The 21693-nt window shown below is 33.7% G+C and overlaps 1 protein-coding gene across 3 annotated transcripts in view; it reads left to right on the top strand.

Moving 5' to 3' along the window:
* The window catches only part of Cul3 (cullin 3), a 74215-nt gene that overhangs the window by 49275 nt on the left and 3247 nt on the right, over window positions 1-21693 (top strand). For all 3 annotated transcript variants that reach the window (XM_051190552.1, XM_051190553.1, XM_051190554.1), the window contains 12 exons: window positions 595-755; window positions 1870-1984; window positions 3783-4011; window positions 7152-7297; window positions 8052-8228; window positions 9330-9500; window positions 9884-9991; window positions 11049-11173; window positions 11703-11799; window positions 12659-12793; window positions 17801-17987; window positions 20120-20265. In XM_051190552.1, coding sequence (XP_051046509.1) covers window positions 595-755; window positions 1870-1984; window positions 3783-4011; window positions 7152-7297; window positions 8052-8228; window positions 9330-9500; window positions 9884-9991; window positions 11049-11173; window positions 11703-11799; window positions 12659-12793; window positions 17801-17987; window positions 20120-20265 — 1797 coding nt within the window. The remainder of the gene's footprint in view (window positions 1-594; window positions 756-1869; window positions 1985-3782; window positions 4012-7151; window positions 7298-8051; window positions 8229-9329; window positions 9501-9883; window positions 9992-11048; window positions 11174-11702; window positions 11800-12658; window positions 12794-17800; window positions 17988-20119; window positions 20266-21693) is intronic.

Raw genomic sequence — 21693 nt, 5'->3', positions numbered from 1 at the left:
GGTTCCTATTGGAGTAAATTGTGAAAATGCTCTTGTCCTACCTCCAGGCTGAATTCCTTCTCAGTGCTAATAAGCAGTAACCAAAACACTTGGCATTCCCACCCAACAAATATTTCAGTATGTCTTACCTTATTGTCCACTCTTACTTGAAGATCTTGTGAACTAGTTTAACACATGCTGCAAATTTCAGCCTTTGTCTTACTTGATGCCATACATGTCAAGCATTTGTTAAAGATGAGTATTACTACTTTTATATAGCTACATTTAAGTTTCTGGGGTGTTCTTTATACTTTTTGGCTCTCTGGTATATGTCTCCTTATAATAATTTTATAATGCTCCATAGGCTTATGATGTAGTTGAAACAGGACTTGTTACAGTTACCAGAACTTGCCATTTTACCCACTTGTAGCTGTATAGTAGACAATTTTTCTTTTAATTTGTTTAGTAACCATGGTAAATTGTAAAGATTTAATTTTATATAATTTATGAGGTTCTAGAAATTCTTAAGTGCTTAAGATAATGTGTATTGTAGGTTGTGGTGATTATTTTATATTTACATCAATTTTGCTTAACATTATTTTGTTTTAACTGCAGGACCGTGTATATGTACAACAAAATAATGTAGAAAATGTCTACAATTTGGGATTAATAATTTTTCGAGATCAAGTTGTACGTTATGGGTGTATTAGGGATCATCTTCGGCAAACTTTATTGGATATGATTGCCAGAGAGCGGAAAGGAGAAGTTGTAGACAGGTATGCCATTTATACTTACTTTTGTTAAGAACTGACTGATATATCATAATTACATTAACATAATTAAAAAACTTCAATGGTTAATACTCACTAAAATCTTCAAAGGCTTTCACTGTTTTTAGTTACCCAGAATTTAAGGACACCATCTTAAGCTTTTCTATTTTTAAAAATAAGTTGGTTTTCCATTTTGGGAGAAACAAAACTATCATTTGATTCTTTTTGGTGTGTAATGAACTTTTAGTCTCTTAGATTTTTTTTCTCCCACTTTAAGGACTCTTTTTTAAGTTTTTTCTCCTTTTATTTTTGTTGTTTTTTTTTTTTTAATATTTTGTTTTCTTTGCATTCCTGAGAATTGAATCTAGGGTCTCGCTGGTGCTGCATCTGTAGCCTACAACATCATATTTTAGTAGCAGGGTCTCAATATGTTTACAGACCAATGTTGGACTTCTGAACTCAGGTATTTCCTCTCCAGTCTCCCAAAAAGCCTGAATCATAGGCATATGCCATTGTGCTTTGGTGAGCTTTTGTCTAACTTTTGAGTCTATTGAATGTAGCCTAAAATACCCAGAACCACTTCTACGTCTTACCTTATGCTTTTCTTGACATGGCAGTACCACTTGAAACATAAGTTTCCTTCTCTGGTTTCAGAGGATCAGTATGCTGCCAACATTCTTACTGATTGAACTTGGTGTTAATCAGGATTGCCCAAAAGCCATTTTTTTTTTTTTTTTTTTTTTTTTTTTTTTTTAATCCTGTATTGCCTTGGTTTTAGGTATAGGTTGTCCTACTGTCTGACTTACTAAATTACCTGTTTACCTTTTCCTTTCCAGTTGTATCCCATTGAACTACATCTGTATTTTTAAGTAAATAAAAATTTTAAGCATATTTTCTTTAAAATTTTTGTATGACAAGGGTAACTTGATAAAAAGCTGCATAGTCAAGATGTGCTTTTTGATTAAAATTATTCTATATCCATACTTAATAAATGAGTTTCCTATGGAAACTGGGCACTTTGATAAAAGCTTAATGTTACAAAGTTATTTCTCTCAACTTTTGTATATTTTACATGTCTTTAATATATTTGATTACCAACTAATTAAACTTCTTTTGACAGAGGAGCAATAAGAAATGCTTGCCAGATGTTAATGATTTTAGGTCTCGAAGGAAGATCAGTCTATGAGGAAGATTTTGAGGCTCCTTTTTTGGAAATGTCTGCAGAATTTTTTCAGGTAATCAATGATTATAGAGATAAATGCTCTTTTATGGTAATCATACATTATTCAACATAGTTAATTAATCTGAACATTTTTACCTATTTTGGCTAAAACCTATTGGAGAGGGGATGAAAATTAAAAAACCTTTTCAGAATCCCTACTTCATGTTCCTTACACACCAATGAGCTGCTTATTGATAATAGAAAAATTTCTACTTTAAAATTGTACGGTTAAAAAAAAAACCCTAAACTTAGAAGTACCCTTAAGATTTTATTTTATTTACTTAATTACTATAAATTCATAGATACTGTATCATTAATGAAATCTCTTTACAGGCTTTTTTCTGTCAGTTACTAATACAATAAATATTAACAATATATGTGACTCCATATGGCATATTTGTCTAACTGATTAGGAAAGTAAAAGCTGACCTCAAGCAAGTAAAATTGTTAGAAATCACATGCCACCCCACACCAATTAAATTCTAAAAGGGAGGCTATATTGGAACAAATTAATGATGAAGTGTTGTAGTAATACCGAGTACTGACAAATGTAAAAAGAGCTGTAAGATACCAGTAACCAGATACCCTTCCTTAAACAGTAACTTTGTTTTACAGAGGAAATGTAGTGGTGTCCAAGAAGATGTCTTATTACAGTACCAAGTTTCACTCTGAAAATATTGGTTAAAAATAAATAAATAAGAAAATTGCTATTCACTTAGAAAAGTTTAATAATTCATAAATGCCTTAGACATGTATTAAAATAGAGTTTGATAGGCAGGGCGTTGGTAGCACACACCTTTAATCCCAGCAAATGGGAGGCAGGTGAATCTCTGTGAGTTCAATTCCAGTCTAGTTCCAGGACAGGCCCCAAAGCAATACAGAGAAACCCTGTCTTGGAAAACCAAATCCAAAAAGAAAAAAAAAAAAAAACAGTTTGATAATTTATTTACAAACAAATAAAAATGGAGTTGCTTCCTTCTTCCAAATTGGTTTGTACCTGTCCATTAGGAAAATTTTTGTGGCCACATTGAAGAGGCTGGATCATGCTTTATGGGTTTTTATAATCTTAGAAGCAATGCTTATTTTTAAATAATATTATCAACTGGTTTTAGTGCTTACTTAGAAACGCCTATACTATTTATTATGAGTGGAGATGGTCTTGCCAAGTTTGTTAGTATATTAAAGTCTGTTATTAGGAGTTTGATTTTAAAGACTAAAACTACTTTTGCTAGGTAGAGAATGCTAATTTTTTATATAATATATATCAATGTGTTTTATTATATAATGTATTGGTTAATGTCACTATTGGGTTCATTAAAATCTTACTGCGAAGGCACTAGTAAGTATAGTGTTTGATAGGCAAGATTAATAGTTAACCCCCCCCCCCTTTTTTTTTTTTTTTCTTAATTTCAAAATGCATCTATGTGTTCTTTAAGCTTGGGAGTGTAGTGGCAGGAGAACTTTAGTAACAGTGGTGTGTGAGCAAAGCATATGACAGACACTGAATCTTTCTACTTGTGGTATACAATAAGGAAAAAAGTTCCCCTGCTGACTTTGGTCAGATGCTTAAATTTGAAAGTAGTACATTAGCAGGTCTTTAAAACACTGCTTATAGATAATGTGTTAATTTAGTTTTGTGTAATTAAGTGCTTTAAAGGCTAATTTAGAATAAATGAATCTGTAGTAAGAAACTGTATGAAATGTCTTTAGCTGTTATACTTATTGGTATGTTTCATTGTAAATGTTACAGAAACCCTGTTGGAGTAGACACAACACATTTTTATTATGCTTTTTAAAATTCTTAATTGCAGATGGAAAGCCAGAAATTTTTAGCAGAAAACAGTGCTTCAGTATATATAAAGAAAGTAGAAGCTAGAATTAATGAGGAAATAGAGCGGGTGATGCACTGCCTTGACAAATCCACAGAAGAGCCCATTGTGAAGGTGGTTGAGAGGGAACTCATTTCCAAGCACATGAAGACTATTGTAGAAATGGAGAATTCTGGGCTAGTACATATGTTGAAAAACGGAAAGACAGAAGGTAAAGTGTTACCAGTTAAAAATCAACCTTTATTCTGCCCTGCTAGTCACTTTTATTTCTAACTTATGAATGTCAGTTTTCACAAAGCTTATGTTTAAATCCAATACTTTACCTCAGTGAGTGACCATGAAGGTGGGGTTAATAATTGTATTATGCATGAAAAATTAGGTATTTCTAGTGAATTCAGTGGCATTTTCCCATGCTTTTTATATTTGTTTCCTCATTTCATTTTCACTAGTGAAAAAGATTAGGAAGTTTAATGTTTAACCACAGGCCAGTGACTTCCTCTTGCATTTCTATACTTTCTTAAATACCAATTTGAGTGCTCTGTAGTCTCACATCCATGCTTACAAGGTGTTGGGTGTGTGTGTGTTTGTGTTTGTGTCTGGCTGCCTGCCTGTGTCTGTTTGTAGACAAGTTTAAAAAAAAAAAGTTTGTTTGTTTGTTTTTTTTTTTTTTTGAGATAATCCAATAACTATAGTAGTCATTGTTAACTTTACCATATTTGCCTGAAAGGGTTGTGAAAATGATTGGTATTCTGAAAGAAATTCTTGATTTCTGGTCCATTGCTTTGAAGCTTTCATTTTACATGACAGTGGGGGTGGTTTGTTTTCAGTAGCCATTATTGTTTTTCTACTTCCTTGATGAAAAACAAAGTCCTTCCTTGGCTTATGTTTTTAGTTACAGTTTTAAATTTGTGGTAGATTAAAAAAAAAAAAGAAAAACTATGCAAAGTTACCGTTTTTTAACAAGGGTGCTTTTTTTTTTCCTCTTAAAAAAGGAACTGTTCTTGTAAATCTTTTTTTGAGAAAACTTATAGTTATTTGCTGTGTCTTCTAAAGTACAGTACTCTTAGATACTTGTCTAAGTCAGATGCTGACATTTTTCAAAAACAGCCTTACTAACATTTATTTGTGAGTAAATAGACATGCATGGAAGTTGGTTCTCTTTCCATTATGCCATCTTGTGAGCCCTGGGAGTTGAATTCATGTCATCAGGCTTAGCAGCAGGTGCTTCTAACCCTGAGCCATCTCACAGGCTTCTAACAAGCATCTTGCAAAGGAATAGATTAACAGATACCTGCTACTTTGAAAAAGTAATAACTACCAGTGATGCCAAAGGAAAGAGCCTGGCTGTTTGAATAAACTACTTTTATGGAAATTGAGCTTAGGGTCTGGGAACTGTTTGAAATCACTGGACATGTTTGAATGACATTTCTGTCAGCTTCATGGAGACCTGTCTTGTGAGTATGTTAGGACTACCCAATATGACAAGCACTCTAAATAGCAGAATAGCTACTTACCATGGTTTTGCTCCATTTAGTTCTTAATATTGTTAACAGGTAGTCAGCTTTTAAATTAGAATTTTTGTTTGTTTGTTTTTCTAAATTAGATTTTTAAATTGTCTTTAACTTCCCTCCCCTCCCAGTAGGAACTTAATCGAAGAATGTGTAATTGTGATGGGACCTTGCTCATGAGTAGTTGTTGTCAGACACAATTTCATCACTGTTAATTCTAATAATCAGGAAGTGAAAGAACAGTTAGCTTAATGTGAGTGGAAAAAAATGTTCATTAATCATTAGATACATACAGCAGAATGAACTAATAAGTTCAAATGGTGTTGCTTTATTGGCTTAATTTTTAATTAAGTATAGAGAAATCATAATTTTTGAATGCCAGACATTTTTCGGTTAACTTGTTCACATTTTTTTTTTTTTTTTTTTTTACTATTGCATATATTTAACTACAGTGAATCAGGCAATACAGTAAGATTATATTGATTAATACACAAATGTGCAAATTAGTAAAGTTTAAAATGTAGGAAGAGTTTGCTACAGGTATTTGGCACGCAGAACTTGTTTGTAAATTGCTATTGTACTTTATATTTATGACTTTAATATGGAAAATTTTGGTTATCTTATTAAACAAACATGATTTGTCATGTATAGGTTACCTTGGGAATGTATTGCAGATAAGAACATGTGTTAATGAACTTGAGATTAAGTCTGTGAATCAAATGTTAATGACTTTATGTAAGCTGTGCTCATTTTTAAAACACACCAACTTTAGTTTTAGGTACTAATTTGCTCTTATAAATAAGGTCCAAGGTTGAAAATTATGGTTTGTTTCTCAAGTCTGGCCTCTTAACAGCTTTTTTAAAAATAAATAACAGAATGAGAATAGTATGTGAAGATTTATATAAATTTTCAATATTCATAAAGTTTTAATTGAACAATCACAGTCGATCATGCTTTCTCTTTGAATAGTTGCTTACGATGATGACAAAACTGATTTTGTGTCCGATTTCTTATGACCTACCAGCCTAAAATATGTCTTGACTAGTGCTGAATAGAAAACTTTAGCTGACCTTGACCTAAAAAAATTGTTGTTCTAATGCCATTTTCAAAAGTTACAGTAAAAATTTTCCTATCATAAAGTTCTGACATTACCATCTCCCTGTAAACAACTCTTTGGAGAAATACTGGGCATATGGAAGAAAGTTACTTCAGGTCCACATTGTGGTAGTGTTGAAAATAAAATTATGAAAAATGGGTTAAGACCAGATTCTAAATTGAAACAGTGTGGTGTGGTGGACCAACATTTAAAATAGAGGTCTAGACAGTGCCACTGGGAAATAACTAGTAATTGCCCAGAATTACTCAGAGTAAACATTTTAAAATGGGTATTTAGGTTGTAAATTTTATGCAAAAATTTATCATGAGGTACAGTGAAGTAATAAATCCTGTTTTAATATGTTCCATTTATTGTAATTGTTGTCAATTCAGTTGTAAGATATTAATTGGTTTTAAATTTCTTCCTTGCAACCTTTTAGTATCTATTGTTTCTACATTTGAGTAACAGGATGAATGAGGACACGTTCAAATATTTGTCACTTTGGTGATGTTTAGTGTGCTGTTTGAGGTCCTTCTCTTTGTATAAGTGAGAATATGCTTAGATATTTTATTGGTACTTTCATCACATCTAGTCAAGCACTATAGCTCACAAATTGTAGCTTCCATCCAACCCCTGTTTTATTAGTCATGTTGGCAGGAAATGGTAACAATTGATAAATAACCTCTCTTGAACAGAGTCACATTTTACCTTAGTCTTTATTGTAACCAGTCTGTTTTCTAATTCCAGACCTTGCTTGCATGTACAAATTATTTAGTCGTGTGCCAAATGGTTTGAAGACAATGTGTGAATGTATGAGTTCTTATTTGAGGGAACAAGGAAAAGCCCTTGTTTCTGAGGAAGGAGAAGGGAAGAATCCTGTTGACTATATCCAGGTAGATAAAGTTTTACATTCATAGTAAGCATTTTGCAAGTACTTTATGGATCACTTTTAAGTGTATATTATATGCCTGAGCTAAATATTTTAGAATGTTTTAATATGTTCATTATATGTGTCAGGGAGCCAAATCAGCTGCTGTTTTTTGTTGATCATATTTTTTTTTAATTAACCTACTCAAGATTTGTTCAAAATAAATAATTTAAAAAAATGAGCTGTATTTTGTCGTGTGTTGGTGTTTAAATACAGTAAAAACCAACTTTTGTTTTAAATGCTTAAATCTCAGAATACTTTTAATTGTATTCTAATTTTTTTTTAATAGGGATAATCAGTGTTTTGTGTTTTTTTTAAACTTTATGTTCTCTTTGGCTTCCCTGTATGGTCCAGACAAGAGAGTGATGAGAAGCAGTAACAGGGTTTCTTTCTTTGTTTTAAATGTTTATATTTCATTTATGGAGGGCATATGCACACATATGCCTTGTAGAAGTCAGGGCAGAGTCATTTCCATCCTGTGGGCCCAACAAGTACATTTGTCTGCTGATCCACCTTGGTGCCCTGCTTAATTTTTTGATATATTACACATATGTAAATGATAGAATGCTTACCATCAGTAAAATTTGAACTTGTATACAAACTGGAAAATAATAATAGTCTATAAAATTAACCTTGAGCACATAATTACCTACAAAGTTAACTAAGGTATTTTACTTGTGACATTTTTATGTTTCCTAAATTTCTTTTTTATATCTAAGGGCTTATTGGATCTGAAGAGTAGGTTTGATCGCTTCCTCCAAGAATCCTTCAATAATGACCGGCTCTTTAAACAAACTATTGCTGGGGACTTTGAGTATTTCCTAAACCTCAACTCCAGGTCTCCTGAATACCTCTCATTATTTATTGATGATAAGCTGAAAAAGGGAGTCAAAGGGGTAAGTAGTGATATATTGGAAATTATATTAGGTTTTACTTGTCTAAAGTTTGGAAATAAATTAAGAAGTTTTACAGGTAAAAATGAAGTAGGGCTCTTTACTGTGCTTATATACTATGGTCTCCTAGACTGTTCTTTTTTTATTATTATTATTTAAAAAAAAAGTCTTAGACCTGCTCAAAAATTGTTTGACATTTCACGTATACATTTCTTGTGTAATTTTCATTTTAAAAAATAACCTCCTAAAAGAAAAGACACAAAACATGCTTGCAGGTATTTATTTATTTATTTATTTATTTTTATGCGCACACATGCACATATATGTATGTATGTATGTATGTATGTGATTGCCTTTGTAGCTAAGAATTAGTTGTGTGAGGGATAACAAAACCAGAAGATTTGGATTGGTGATGTTAACTTGCTTTTGTCTGGGTCTGGGTATAGGGCATCATGTGGGGCTTGGATTTTGAGGAATTTGAAGGTGTACTTGGAAGAAGAGTTGAATTTTTAAGTTTCATCTCAGGGACCTTGGGAGCTCACTTGGAACCATAGAAAAACAAATTAAGCTATTTTGACCACAAGTGGTCTTTTAAAGCCTCTTAGAAATGTTGAGACAAAGGAGAAAAACAACAAATAGCTGCAGATTACAGAGGCATTAGCTGAATAAAAAAACAAAATCACTGACTGCAAAGAATCTTACTCAATTTAATCTCTTATTTCTAAAATCACAATCATAATATAACCCATTACATTGTTTTCTTTCCCTTATTTAAAAGACAAGGTAAAGAAGCCTTTTTATCCTTTGGATTTAACAAAAATTTACCCATTTGTTTGCCAATTTTGAGGCAATTTTTAATGAGCTTTTAAATAGTTATAGCTGTGTAAATATCTGCACAATCCTTTGCTAATGAAATTTCATCTGTTCTTAGTCCAGCCCTGTAATAATTAATGTCTCCTCTGAGTAGTAGTCCTCCACTTTTTCAATGCATTAGAGAGTGTAGGAATGTATGAGGTAGGGACCCATTCTCAGATAACATCCTTTCCATTAGCCAAGTGTTAATGGTTGTTTTTCAACAGGCTTGTCTTTTGCTTACTTTTGCAGCTAACAGAACAAGAAGTAGAAACGATATTGGATAAGGCAATGGTCCTTTTTAGGTTTATGCAAGAAAAAGATGTATTTGAACGTTATTATAAACAACACCTGGCAAGGAGACTGCTCACGAATAAAAGTGTTTCTGATGATTCTGAAAAAAATATGATTTCTAAGTTAAAGGTAAGCTTTATTTTAAAATGAATGTATTATGCCTAACTGATGTTGATTGTGTGGTTGAACACCAGCAACATCAATAATTGATTTTAAATGTTTACTTCCAGACTTTCTCAAGGTAGTGTTGTTTTGAGCAGGGGGCTTTACTTCCACTTGTTTAAAGGTCTCCCAAGTTCTGTTGTATAGTGTGCTTTCTAAACTAACCTGTACAAGAATCACACGAAATGGTGTAGGAAATGTCAGAGTTGAGGCCCCACTTTCCCTATACACATATATACAGCAATCAGTGGGAAGACTTTCACAGGAGATAATCTGGGATGACGATAAAATGATTTTGTTTGTACACCTTTTCATATTTATTTATATGTATTTGTGTTCTTTCTCCATAGACGGAGTGTGGATGTCAATTCACATCAAAACTGGAAGGAATGTTTAGGGACATGAGCATCTCAAACACAACTATGGATGAGTTCAGGCAACATCTACAGGCAACAGGGGTACGAGACTTCATTAATTTCTCATCTCAAATGTTGGATCTTCGCTTTTATATTTAGGAAGTCTATTTCTTCAGTTTTACTAATATCTTTGGTTGTTCCATATACTTTTGAGTCCACTCTGTACATGCAGTTAAAAGTAGTAGTTGAGGCTGGACGACAGTTGGCTCGGTGGTTAAAAGAGCTTTTATTGGTTCCCAGCCTGTTAGACGGCTTACAACTGCCTGTAAGGGCTCTAATATCCTCTCTGTATCATGAAGGCAACTGCACTCATGTGCACAAACTCATATAAATGCACATATAAACAATTAAAACTAACAATTTAAGAAATATTTAAAAGTGACTGTTTATGCTATAGACTTTAAGCTTTAAATCTCCTAAGCTTTTCCCTGTGTTGGAAACAGTTGATGGACTGAGAAAACCGTGACCTTCCTCTTTGAATTCTATTAAATTCTATTGAATTCTATTAAAAATCTTCAAGGTGAACACAACTCCTAAGGATCTACTCAGCACATTGCTTTCTTGTATTTACTTTCAGGGGCAATACAACAAATATTTTGCTTTAAAATGTAATACATGTGATTATTTATAGTTTTATAAGAAATTACAAGTGTTGTTCTCTTTTTTTTTTTTTTCCTCTTTTCCTTTTTAAGAGGGCAGAAGCCAATGGTGAGAGCAATGCTAGTGTGTATTTTATTGAAGTTGTCATCCATCATATAGATAAATGTTTATAGAAAATAGATACATAACACTGGACCTACAGCTAATGTTAGTTATCTAATGTAAAAATGCTAAAAGCAGAGAAGATAGTTTTGTTTAAAATGATTCTACTCACATGTAAGAATTTTGTTATGTTCATTATTTTTAATTTTTAGGCAATAATTACAATGACTTGGAAAACATTAAACAGATCCAATTATTAAGAACTCTTTTCTTTATTAGATTCTAGACATGAAGATACCCACTTTACAATGACTTTGCCAATTGTAATAGAGACTGTATGGGTCTGGGTCGGTAATAAATCTAGTCTGTTATAGTTCATCTCTTTCTATTTGTATAGGTATCTTTAGGTGGTGTTGATCTCACAGTCCGGGTTCTCACAACGGGATATTGGCCCACTCAGTCAGCCACACCAAAGTGCAACATCCCACCAGCACCAAGACATGCTTTTGAGATATTCAGAAGGTAACATCTCAATAAGACTTTCTGAATATAAATAACCAAATTTTAATTTTATTTTCACATTAATTAAATTCCTTACAGATGGTAAATATATTCCATTTTAGACCTCATATTCAGAAGACTTTATATGAGTAATTTTTAGCATGATGTAAAAACGGATTAAGTAAAACTTAAATGTCAGTGTCCTTTGTCATTGGTGCATGTTAGTACAGTTGTGTTTTGCATTGTTAGTGTCAGTCACTGACTTAGGATAGGCTCTGGAGAAAATCTGCTGAAGAGCTGCTCCAAGTATGCAAGAGAAATCATTTAGTGTGTTGGTACCTAGTTAAGTTCACCTATCTTACATCAACACCTCCATACACTACCCTCACTTTCCTCATATGCTAAAAAACAAACAAAAAACCAAAGGGCTTCCTTCATCTTTTACTGTCTCTTATCTATATGTTTGCTCAGGTTTGTTGTCATCTTAAAATTGTTAATTTCAAAAGTGTAAATTTTATGATTTCTTAAAACTTGGTTTACTTTGCTATAGGTTCTACTTAGCCAAACACAGTGGTCGACAGCTCACACTCCAGCATCACATGGGTTCTGCAGATCTCAATGCCACCTTTTATGGTCCAGTTAAAAAGGTAATTATTGATTCTTCACATATACAGAGTAACTTAGGATCCATGTACAAAACCCGTGTGTGATTTAGGTCAACCTGAATATAGCTGTGACTTTCATGTCATAAGTTGGAAAACTTAAAAACCTCTGCTTTTATTATGTCTATTATTTGCTAACTGCATTTGAAAATATGAAGGTCATGTCTTTAAACACTACAACTAATAGATTATGGATTTTATTTAAAAGATTAAGCTAGAGACCCTGTTACCAAATATAGCATAATGTAAGTTGATTTGAGGGCATACAAAGCAAAGTACCCCTTTTCAAAATTCTTTTAGTTCTTCTGAAATCAAAACCAGGAGATTGGCACTTGATACTTAATAAGACATGCAGATACTTTTAGAATCATTTTTAAAACGATGTATAAGTAATTTTTTAAGAAAATATTCTACTTGGTTTGAATCAAGCCAACGTTATTTGCCTCAAGGTTGAAAATTAATCAATTTATGCAGCAAAAAGTCTTAATCTAGCAACTTAATGTGATGAGTTGCTGTGTGACACCAGAGCATTTTTAGTAATGTGTGTATATAAACATTGATATTTTCATATGTAATTAACATAGATGAAGAACTTTATAATGTATTTAGTTGAAAAATATTTGGCACTATTATCTCTAAATTTGTAAATACTTTCTTGGCTGAATTGAAGTGTTCACTGTGTAGGGAAATGAGGACAATTCCTTAGTAAAGGGGTGTGCATGCATGCATGTGTTAAGTAGGCTTTTTTATTGGTGGGGAGGAGATTATAGGATTTATTTCTGAAAATATGATTGAAGTTGGTAGGAGATAACGTCTTTTTTTTTTTTTTTTTTAAATACATCAGGAAGACGGATCTGAGGTTGGTGTTGGCGGTGCACAAGTAACAGGTTCTAATACCCGGAAGCACATATTGCAAGTCTCCACTTTCCAGATGACCATATTAATGCTCTTTAATAATAGAGGGAAGTACACATTTGAGGTATGGCTTATAATAATAAATCTTGTGTCCAGTTTCTAACTCTTATTTTTTGCTTAAGTCTGTCTTAATAGAGCAAACTTTAAGAGACACTCCTTGAATACCCGTAGGAGAAACTGCATATAATTCAGGCAAAGAACAACAACTGGGGCATGTCTTATTTATTTTTGCTTTGTTTTGTTTGTTTTAACTTGACGTTGTTTAGGTATAGTTTTCATATTGTGTGAGTACATAGCTTGCCTAAGCTTTAAAAGTAGGTACTTATGTATTCATTGTTATAGGACTGTATTTCTATGTATCGATCTATAGTCAGTTCCCTACAACCACTCTTGGTGCCAAGTAACTTAAGATTAATGTTTTTTATGGGTTGTTTTGCCTTTTATAGAATTTTATATAATTATCATGTGTATTGTTTGTGTTGAGGATTCATGGCTTAGTGGTTTTTTAGATTGATTTTTGATGTATAGTATCAGTACTTCCTCTTATTGCATGAAGAATTGCTACGTTTTCTTTATCTGTTTACTTGTTGATATGATAAGCTTTTGGGTTAGTACCAGATTTGGTTTGTTAAGAATACATCCATGAAGCTAGAAAGATAACTCAGTTGGCATTGAACTGCCTCGGTTTGATCACCTGAACCACCACCATGTTAAAAAGCCAGTCATGGTGACACTTACATATAATCCCAGAATTGGGGAGCTGATCCCCAGGCCTGCGAAAGACCAGAGAGGTCAAGAGAGAAAGGTGACTACCTCCTAGGAAACTACACATAAGGTTGTCTTCTACATATACTCTCACCTGCACAAATATATACACACCCATGTGTTTAACTTTTTAATAAACTGCCCAAACTATGCCCTAAAGCAAGAGCTCCTTTTGCTCCATATCGTCTGTAATCAGTAGTTTTGTCCAGTTTAATATATATTCAGTTGTATCATGGATTTAATCTTCAATGACTAATGGTGGTGCATATCTTTTATGTGTTTATAAGCTACCTAGGTATATTGTCTTAAGGATACACACATGAGCGTACACACACACACACACACACACACTGCATATATACAAATGCTTTGCCTGGCTCTTTGTGGTTTATTATACTAATATTCTAAGAAATGGTATCCTAGCATGAGATTTATAGAGATTTTAGCGCTTTTAAGTAGTTTCTAATTTTAGTTTTTATATTTAAATATGGTAATTTTCAGGTTAATATTTATATGGTATGATATGAGAATTAAAATTGATCTGGAGCTGAAGAGATGGCTCAGCTGTTTAAAAGCATTAGGAATTCTTCAGAAATTCCTAGCACCCACATGGCAGCTCATAACAGTTTGTAACTTCAGTTCCAGGGATTTAACACCCTCTTTTGGCCTCTGCCAGCACTAGACATACATTTGTGCAAAGATGTATATGCAAACACAAAATATTAAAATAATTTTGAATAGTTTCTCTTCATATAGTTCATTCAAGCATCATTTATTAAAAGTGGTCATTTTTCCCCCTTTGGCACCTTTATTATTATTATAATGCGCATTCTTCGTTTTTTCTTTTCTCACCAAATTGATGATTTGGTTGCATTAACTTTTTAAAATTACACATTTTTATTTATTTTGTGTATGTATGGGTGTGTGTGATATGTGTGTGTATATACATGTTAGGATCGTCTCTCTCACAGAATTCCAGTCATTAGGCTTGGCTGCAAGCACCTTTACTGTTAAGCCATTTCAAAGCCCAGTAACATTAAATTTAACTAGTTTTCTATACCTGTAAAATGTTACTTGGTATTGAAATGGATGTCTTTTTAATTTTTGAAGTATGGTATTAAGTGTTTTTAAAGGCTTTAAAATTAACACCTTCATATTTATTGACAGTTTTTAGCTATAGGTAACAGCCATGCTTTTGTTTTCTGGCAAACATTTAGAGAGTGCCATTTTTATATGATATATTACAAGAAAGCTTATAAACTTTTATGTTTTAGTTTAGTGGCCAAGTCAAGAAGTGTTTTTCTTTATATTTAACAAACACATTTTACCTAAGAATAATACTAATTTTCATGCACAAATTATGTGGAATTGAGTCCTAATAATATTGATGAGGCAAATATGGAATATACCTTAGTCAAACCATACACATAGTGCCTTTTGCAGAGGAGGAAATCAATTGTCATTCTTAGATATTCTGGGATTGCAGGTATAGGTTACTACATAGAGTTTTATGTGGTGCTGGGGAATCAAATCTAGTGTATTCTGCATATTAGGCAAGTGTTCTGCCAGCTGAACTATATCACCAGTTCCAATAGGTGTTTCTTTTGGTTTTTGTTCGTTTCGGGGGACTAGGTTGAGACAAGATTACTCTCTTATGTGGCTCTGGCTACCCTAGAATTTTAGAATTCAGTTCTGCCTCTGCCTCCTGAGTGCTGGTATTAAAGGTGTGCCTCACTGTCACCTAGCTCCAATAGACATTCTTTTAATTGAGGGTTCCCATGAATATTTTGTGAAGAGTATATCTACATAATACATATTAAGGTTGATTTTTTTTTTGAGAGCTCTAATTTATAAAAGGACTCAAATATGATGGGATAATTACAGTATAAATATATTTTCCAAAGCTACTACTATAGAATTGTTGTATTAACTGTAGTGATGGAAGGCACCTTCCCTTTTCCAAAAAACTTGGGATCCATTGATGCTAAATTAGCAAGTTTGAGGTTGGAAGTTAAGTGGAATATTGCTCTAACATTGCCAGTTTTAGCTAATTCATACACAATGGGTTTTCTGTGTAGAAAGTATAATGGGCCTCAAAAACCATTTTGTTCCCTATACTTCAAATCTAAGATGTTGTGAGAAGATACATGGCAACTTAACTTGTGTTTTACACTGTGTTATAATCTTGCTTAAATTCTATTAGCATGTCTTTCATAGAAATTTAATGTTAAAGGAAGCTGATTTTATATATAAATAACTGTGAGTTCAGGAAGATGGTTGTATAGCAACATACAACATACAAAATCCCAAATCGACATGACTTAAAACATGCACTAACAATCTGCTATCTCTTGGTTTCTCTGAATTGAGTATTTTAGCTGGAACTCACTTGGGTAGCTGTGGCTTGAGGACCTTTTGGTTTAAGGTCCTTGGCAAGGTTGCATTTAGATGTCGGGTCTTAGAAAATTAATCCAATGGTTTCAATGGGCTTAAGGAATATACTTCCCAGGTGTTTTGCATGGTAGGCAGATTTGTTTGGGGTATTGGTAAATCTGTAGTTTGTACTTTCTTTCCATGTAGGCCTTTATAGTTGATCTTTTGGTTGTCTTTACATTTTAGTGCCTCAGTTGCCCTAGAGTGAGTGAGTACTCTGAGAGCCCCAAAAAGAAACTTTACTGTTTTTATAGAACCTTGGAACTCACATATTGTTCCCTCCCTTACTTGTTTGGTCACCCAAGTCTGTCTCGACTGGTTAGATTGGTCACAGAGTGCAAAAAAAAGTGTTTGCAGGTAAATATGCTTGCCACCATGCCAGCTGACCTGATTTTGATCCCAGGACCCACATGGTATAAGTTAAGAACTAACTTAATTTCCAAAAGTCAGCTGACACACATGTGCACACACAGACCCAACAAATGCATAAATGTAATTAAGATGTTTAATTGTTATGAGCTGTCTTGAAAACTGTCTTAAAAGAGAGATAATTTTGTGGTATCACATTTAATCCATAGTAATAAAGCTGTTGAGGTTTTCTGTGTGTGTGTGTGTGTGTGTGTGTTTTTAATAAACATCTATGCCCCAAATATAAAAGCACCCTCATTCGTAAAAGAAACGCAACTAAAACTCAAACCTCACAGGAAATGGGTCTTGATGTGGTGGTAACAGCATAAAATTATTTTCGTTTTAAATGTATTCCTTCAAGATGAGTTATCATGTAGCCCAGGCTAGTGCCTAAATTCATGATCCTCCTGCACTTGTCCCCCAAGTGCTGGTATTATAATAAAAGTCATAGATGAAGAACTTGTTTGAACAAATAATACCCAGAAGCAAATTGGTTTATAGCTTTCGATACTTGGGATATGGTAAATTTGTCATTTTAAATCAGTCTAAATTTTTTGGAGGTGTTAGAGGACAGTAGATGTACTTCAGTATCATTCTATCACATCATATACAAAAAATAGATTCTAGGTTAATGCATAAATTTAAAAGTTGATACATAAAGTATAAATAAGGTACTACCTAAGGAAATAAATATCTGTAGTCTAATAAGACCTATTTAGCTTTCTAGTAATTCATAGTATTTGTAATGTCTACAATAGAAATAAATGTAATTATTTGAAAAAGATGTGTAAAATAGCATTTCACAGAATCTTGACTCTTACATAATTCATGTTTCCATAGATATATGTGTACTAAGTCATGTGAGTGTACATATCTCTTACTTATCCTATTGACTTGAGAACAGTGTCTTAAAAATTACAACACTTTCCCCTGGTGTTTTTATTTTTCTCGGTATAACATTGTATTCATGTCATAATCACCTAGACCCCAGGATAGTTAGGTGGCTTACTGATTTTTTTTTGTGTTTAATGCTAATTTCCAGTAGTCAAGTCTTAAATTGATCCCAGAGGCAGTAAATATGGTCAAATCCAGGTTCTGATGTTTGTTTTCGTAATGAAATCTTGAACAGAGTAGTCTTGGAAGGAGCATAGTAATTGTTCCTGAGACTGACTATTGTAGCTGAATACAGTCAAGTTCCTGGTGATGCCTGCAGATGGCATTTTAGAGAACACATTGTACTTCCTGAAGCAGAAATGCCCTTGCATTTAAGAGTTTATAGTTTATTGAAATAATGAGATTTTTAAGTAGCAAATCTTAATATTCAGGAGATTTTCTTATTGTAAATTAATTCTTTAATAAAATTAACTTTCTCTAGCCACTGCTTGGTCTATTTATTGCTGATTAACTAATGTACTTTTAATCTTTGGGGGGAAATCTAATTATGTCAAATCTAATGAAATTTCAGGAAATTCAACAAGAGACAGATATCCCTGAAAGAGAACTTGTTAGAGCCCTGCAGTCCCTCGCCTGTGGTAAACCAACACAGCGGGTCCTCACAAAAGAACCCAAGTCAAAGGAGATAGAAAGTGGCCACATATTTACAGTTAACGATCAGTTCACATCCAAACTACACAGAGTCAAGATTCAAACAGGTACCTTGCATTAAAATTTTCCTCTTAAAAATTATGTATATTTTATTTAAAAAAAAAAAAAATCCTTGTCTGCTGGATTTCTTCCTTTTAAGAAGTAATAGTTTCATTGTTAACAAAAGTAATGCATAAAGTATGCCTGTGCTCGATCCTGAGAAGAGAAGCAAGTGTGCGGATACCTGGGAATAACAAAATGCAGCTGAACCCACGTGCAAACAAGATATAGTTCTACAGACTTCTTTGCACCGACAGAGTAATTGTTCCTAACTGGTAGTCAGGAAGCTTTCAAAGCTGTTTTTACAGATTTTTCAAAATTGGGTGTTACCTACAAAGTATTGATTTTTAGATATTTTCTAAGTTTTGAAATTATAAAGCCAGTATTTAATTTAAATGTATAAATGACATGGTTATGAACAATTTTTACTACTGCCTTCTATGTTGATAATGAAAATATCATTCAGTATATATTATCTGTGTAAGGTTTTTATTTTTTCTTTGTAAATGGCAAAAGTTTTTAGAATTAAAGCTACCTGGTTTCAAGGGTAATACTAGTACAGACAGACCTACGACAGCACAGACATCTCCTTGAAGTAAGAGATTTTCCTCCATCATTCTAAATATGGTATCATACTCGGGAAAAATAATTTCATATTATAGTGTCTATTGTATATTCTCAGTTGCCTCAAAAGTTCCCTTTATGTCTTCCCTTTTAGATCTAGGATTATTTCAGGATTTCTATATTACAGTTTATTATATTTTTTTTCTCTCTCTTAATCCAAACCCATATCTCCCCTAATGGAGGAGGCTTAATTCTTTGTATAGATTATTTTTATTTGCTTTTACCCTTTTTTTTTTTTTTCTTAGCAAATGATACTGAATGCATGTGTCTCCCTGAGAGTGTTTGAGTGAAAAATAGGGTTTTGATTTGATTTGATTTAATTTGAATTGATTAGACCAGATTGATGGATAGGTGAGATTAGGTAAAATACCAGGCTATAATCCAGGGCCTCACATATGCTAGTCTGCATGCTTTCTAACACTGAGCCATGTCCCCAGCAGAAAGTGGTATTCTTATCAAGGAACTTTTTCTACAAGTAGCTAAATGTTTGTGTACCAGAATAATAATATAAATTATAGATTTGTTGTATCATGTCTATGTCTGTGCATAAGTCAGCCTTTGTTTCTTTGAGTTTTCTAGTTTGATTCCAAAAGTTTCGTGCTTATCTCCTTTTAAGGGCAAATAATACAATAAATAATAAATGGTTTTGTTTTTTGCTTCATTTGTTACAGCATAGTTGTACATTAATTCTTTATTTTGCCCCTTTGCTGGTTACTTTGAACACTATAGGAAGGACAGAGTAAGATTCTCTTAAAGGTTGGGATACACAGTAGATATGATGAGATTAGAAAAGCATTTTGTTAAGTAATAGAATCCAAGGAGTTGGTAAGACCTACACAGAAACGTTTCATTGCTATAGAATTCCTTTTACTGGTACCTTTGTACTGTTTTTTAATTGTTTAACTGATAAGACTCTTGACAGTACCTGCTCTTACCTTTCCTACAGTGTGTTGTCAGTTAGAGATAGCAGGTACTTGATGAAAAAAATTTGTTGAAATAAACCATGAAGCCATGACAGAAAAGTAAAAGTTGAGGTCTGAAAGCCATGGACAATTTGCAAATTATATACTGCTAATTTTGCTACTGGAGATGTCCACTACCAACCATTTCTCTTCCAGAAGAGTAATTATTCTAATCTATGAATAATTAACTTTCAGTCAGACATGTGTGGAATATGGTTTTAATACCAGAATTTAGGAGGCCAAAGCAGGTGAATGTCTGTGAGTTTGAGGGCAACCTAGTCTAAATAGTGAGTTCTAGCCAAACCAGGGCTACATAGTGAGACCCTTTAAAAAATGTGTTTTTTTGCTTTTATTTTTCCCTTTAAAACTACCTTATAATTTGTAGAAGACAGTAATTTATAATTGAGGTGAGTATGAATGTTTGCTTGTTGTGTGTTAACTTGTGTGTATTCTAGTTGAGATGGAGTTTTCTCTGAATAATATAATTTATATTACATTTTTATAAACCAGAATTTTAATTGTATTTCTGCTAAATGCCTTTGCTTTTATTTTAGTTGCAGCCAAACAAGGTGAATCTGACCCAGAAAGGAAAGAAACAAGACAGAAAGTAGATGATGACAGAAAACATGAGATAGAAGCCGCTATAGTGCGAATAATGAAGTCTAGGAAGAAGATGCAGCACAATGTTTTAGTAGCAGAGGTAAGGATGCTTGAAGCCTGGTCCACATCATTATTACACAATACTGCTCACAAGAGCAAGATACTATATATACATAATTGAACACCTGTACATCCATATACCTTTTTAAACAAATCACCTGTGTTTCTGAATATGAATAATGGTTACCAGTGTTTTGAGGGCCTCTTTACAAATTAAGAACACCCATGAGGGGCCATTAACATAGTAGGGTAACAAAAGCCTTATTTAAGAATTGAGAAGTACTGCTGACAGTTTATTACCTGAGAAATGGCAAGGAAGGGTTTAGCCTCCTAGGTTTCTGCATGAATGGACAGAGGTTGGGCCCCATATCATAATGGTTTGCACAGTTGTCTTTATTGTACACTGGCATAATGTGGGCTTGGGAGTCCATTGGAGCATTGAAGGTCAAATGTTAAATTGGAAATTCACATTACATAGGAAGATAGTCAAAACTGGGTTCATACTAAATTGCTCAAGTGTAACACTGTAAGCAAAAGCCCTACAGTACCACATTCAGGGCAACGAGAATACCCAGTAACACTGAGAAGAAGCTTCTGAGCACTGGTTTTGTTTTTTTCGTGTCATGTCGTCGGTCCCCGTGGGCGCCCCCCCCCCCCCCCGTGTCATCCCCACACACCCCCCCCCCTCCCGCAGACAGGGTTTCTCTGTGTAACAATCCTGCCTGTCTTAGAACTTTCTATAGACCAGGCTGGCCTGGAACTCACAGAGATCTGCCAGCATCGGCCTCCTGAGGGCTGGGATTAAAGGTGTGCATGCACCACTGCCACCAGTGAGCACTGGTTCTAAAGGGATGCTTTCTGAAGTAGTCTAATAAATAGAGGTTCTCAGGCACCAGAACCTACTGACTCAGACATCTCTGGTCAACAGTCTGGCCTTTAACAGGTTTTTCATAGGTGGTTGTGAAGCCTGTTGAAATTAGATATCCTTCCAATGAGGGGGGAAAAAAAATCAAGTACAGTTATACACAGCAAAGGAGTGATTAGGAGTGGGTGATCAGTAATAGTGAAAACGATAAAGCTGAGGTAAGTGACTATACCAGCAAAAGTGGCCATTTAGCTTTGCCATACATTTTCACTGGCCTAGTAAGAATAGTTGATGGAGCCCCTGGGAAATAAGTGCATGTGGAAACCACCAAGAGTTTGTACTTGAGGCAGTGGGTCCTGGTAACGGGCAGAAAGAAGAGCTCTAGAAGACTGGTGGGATTTGGCTTTTTCTTCTAAATGGGAGATTGTTGAAGATGCTTATATTGTGGTAAAGAGATGCTAGGTGATCAGGATAAGAAAATAGTGAAGTCTGGGAAAGGAAGACTGAATGTTGGTGGGTAGGAGTAGAAATAGTGGGCACTAACAAAATGTGCATTTTCCTGAGAACACACTAGGGCACACAGTCTGTGCTGATAAAGAATTG

Source organism: Phodopus roborovskii, unplaced genomic scaffold (genome assembly GCF_943737965.1).
Source record: "Phodopus roborovskii unplaced genomic scaffold, PHOROB, whole genome shotgun sequence".
Taxonomy (NCBI): Eukaryota; Metazoa; Chordata; class Mammalia; order Rodentia; family Cricetidae; genus Phodopus; species Phodopus roborovskii.
This window is presented reverse-complemented; position numbering and strand designations above follow the sequence as displayed.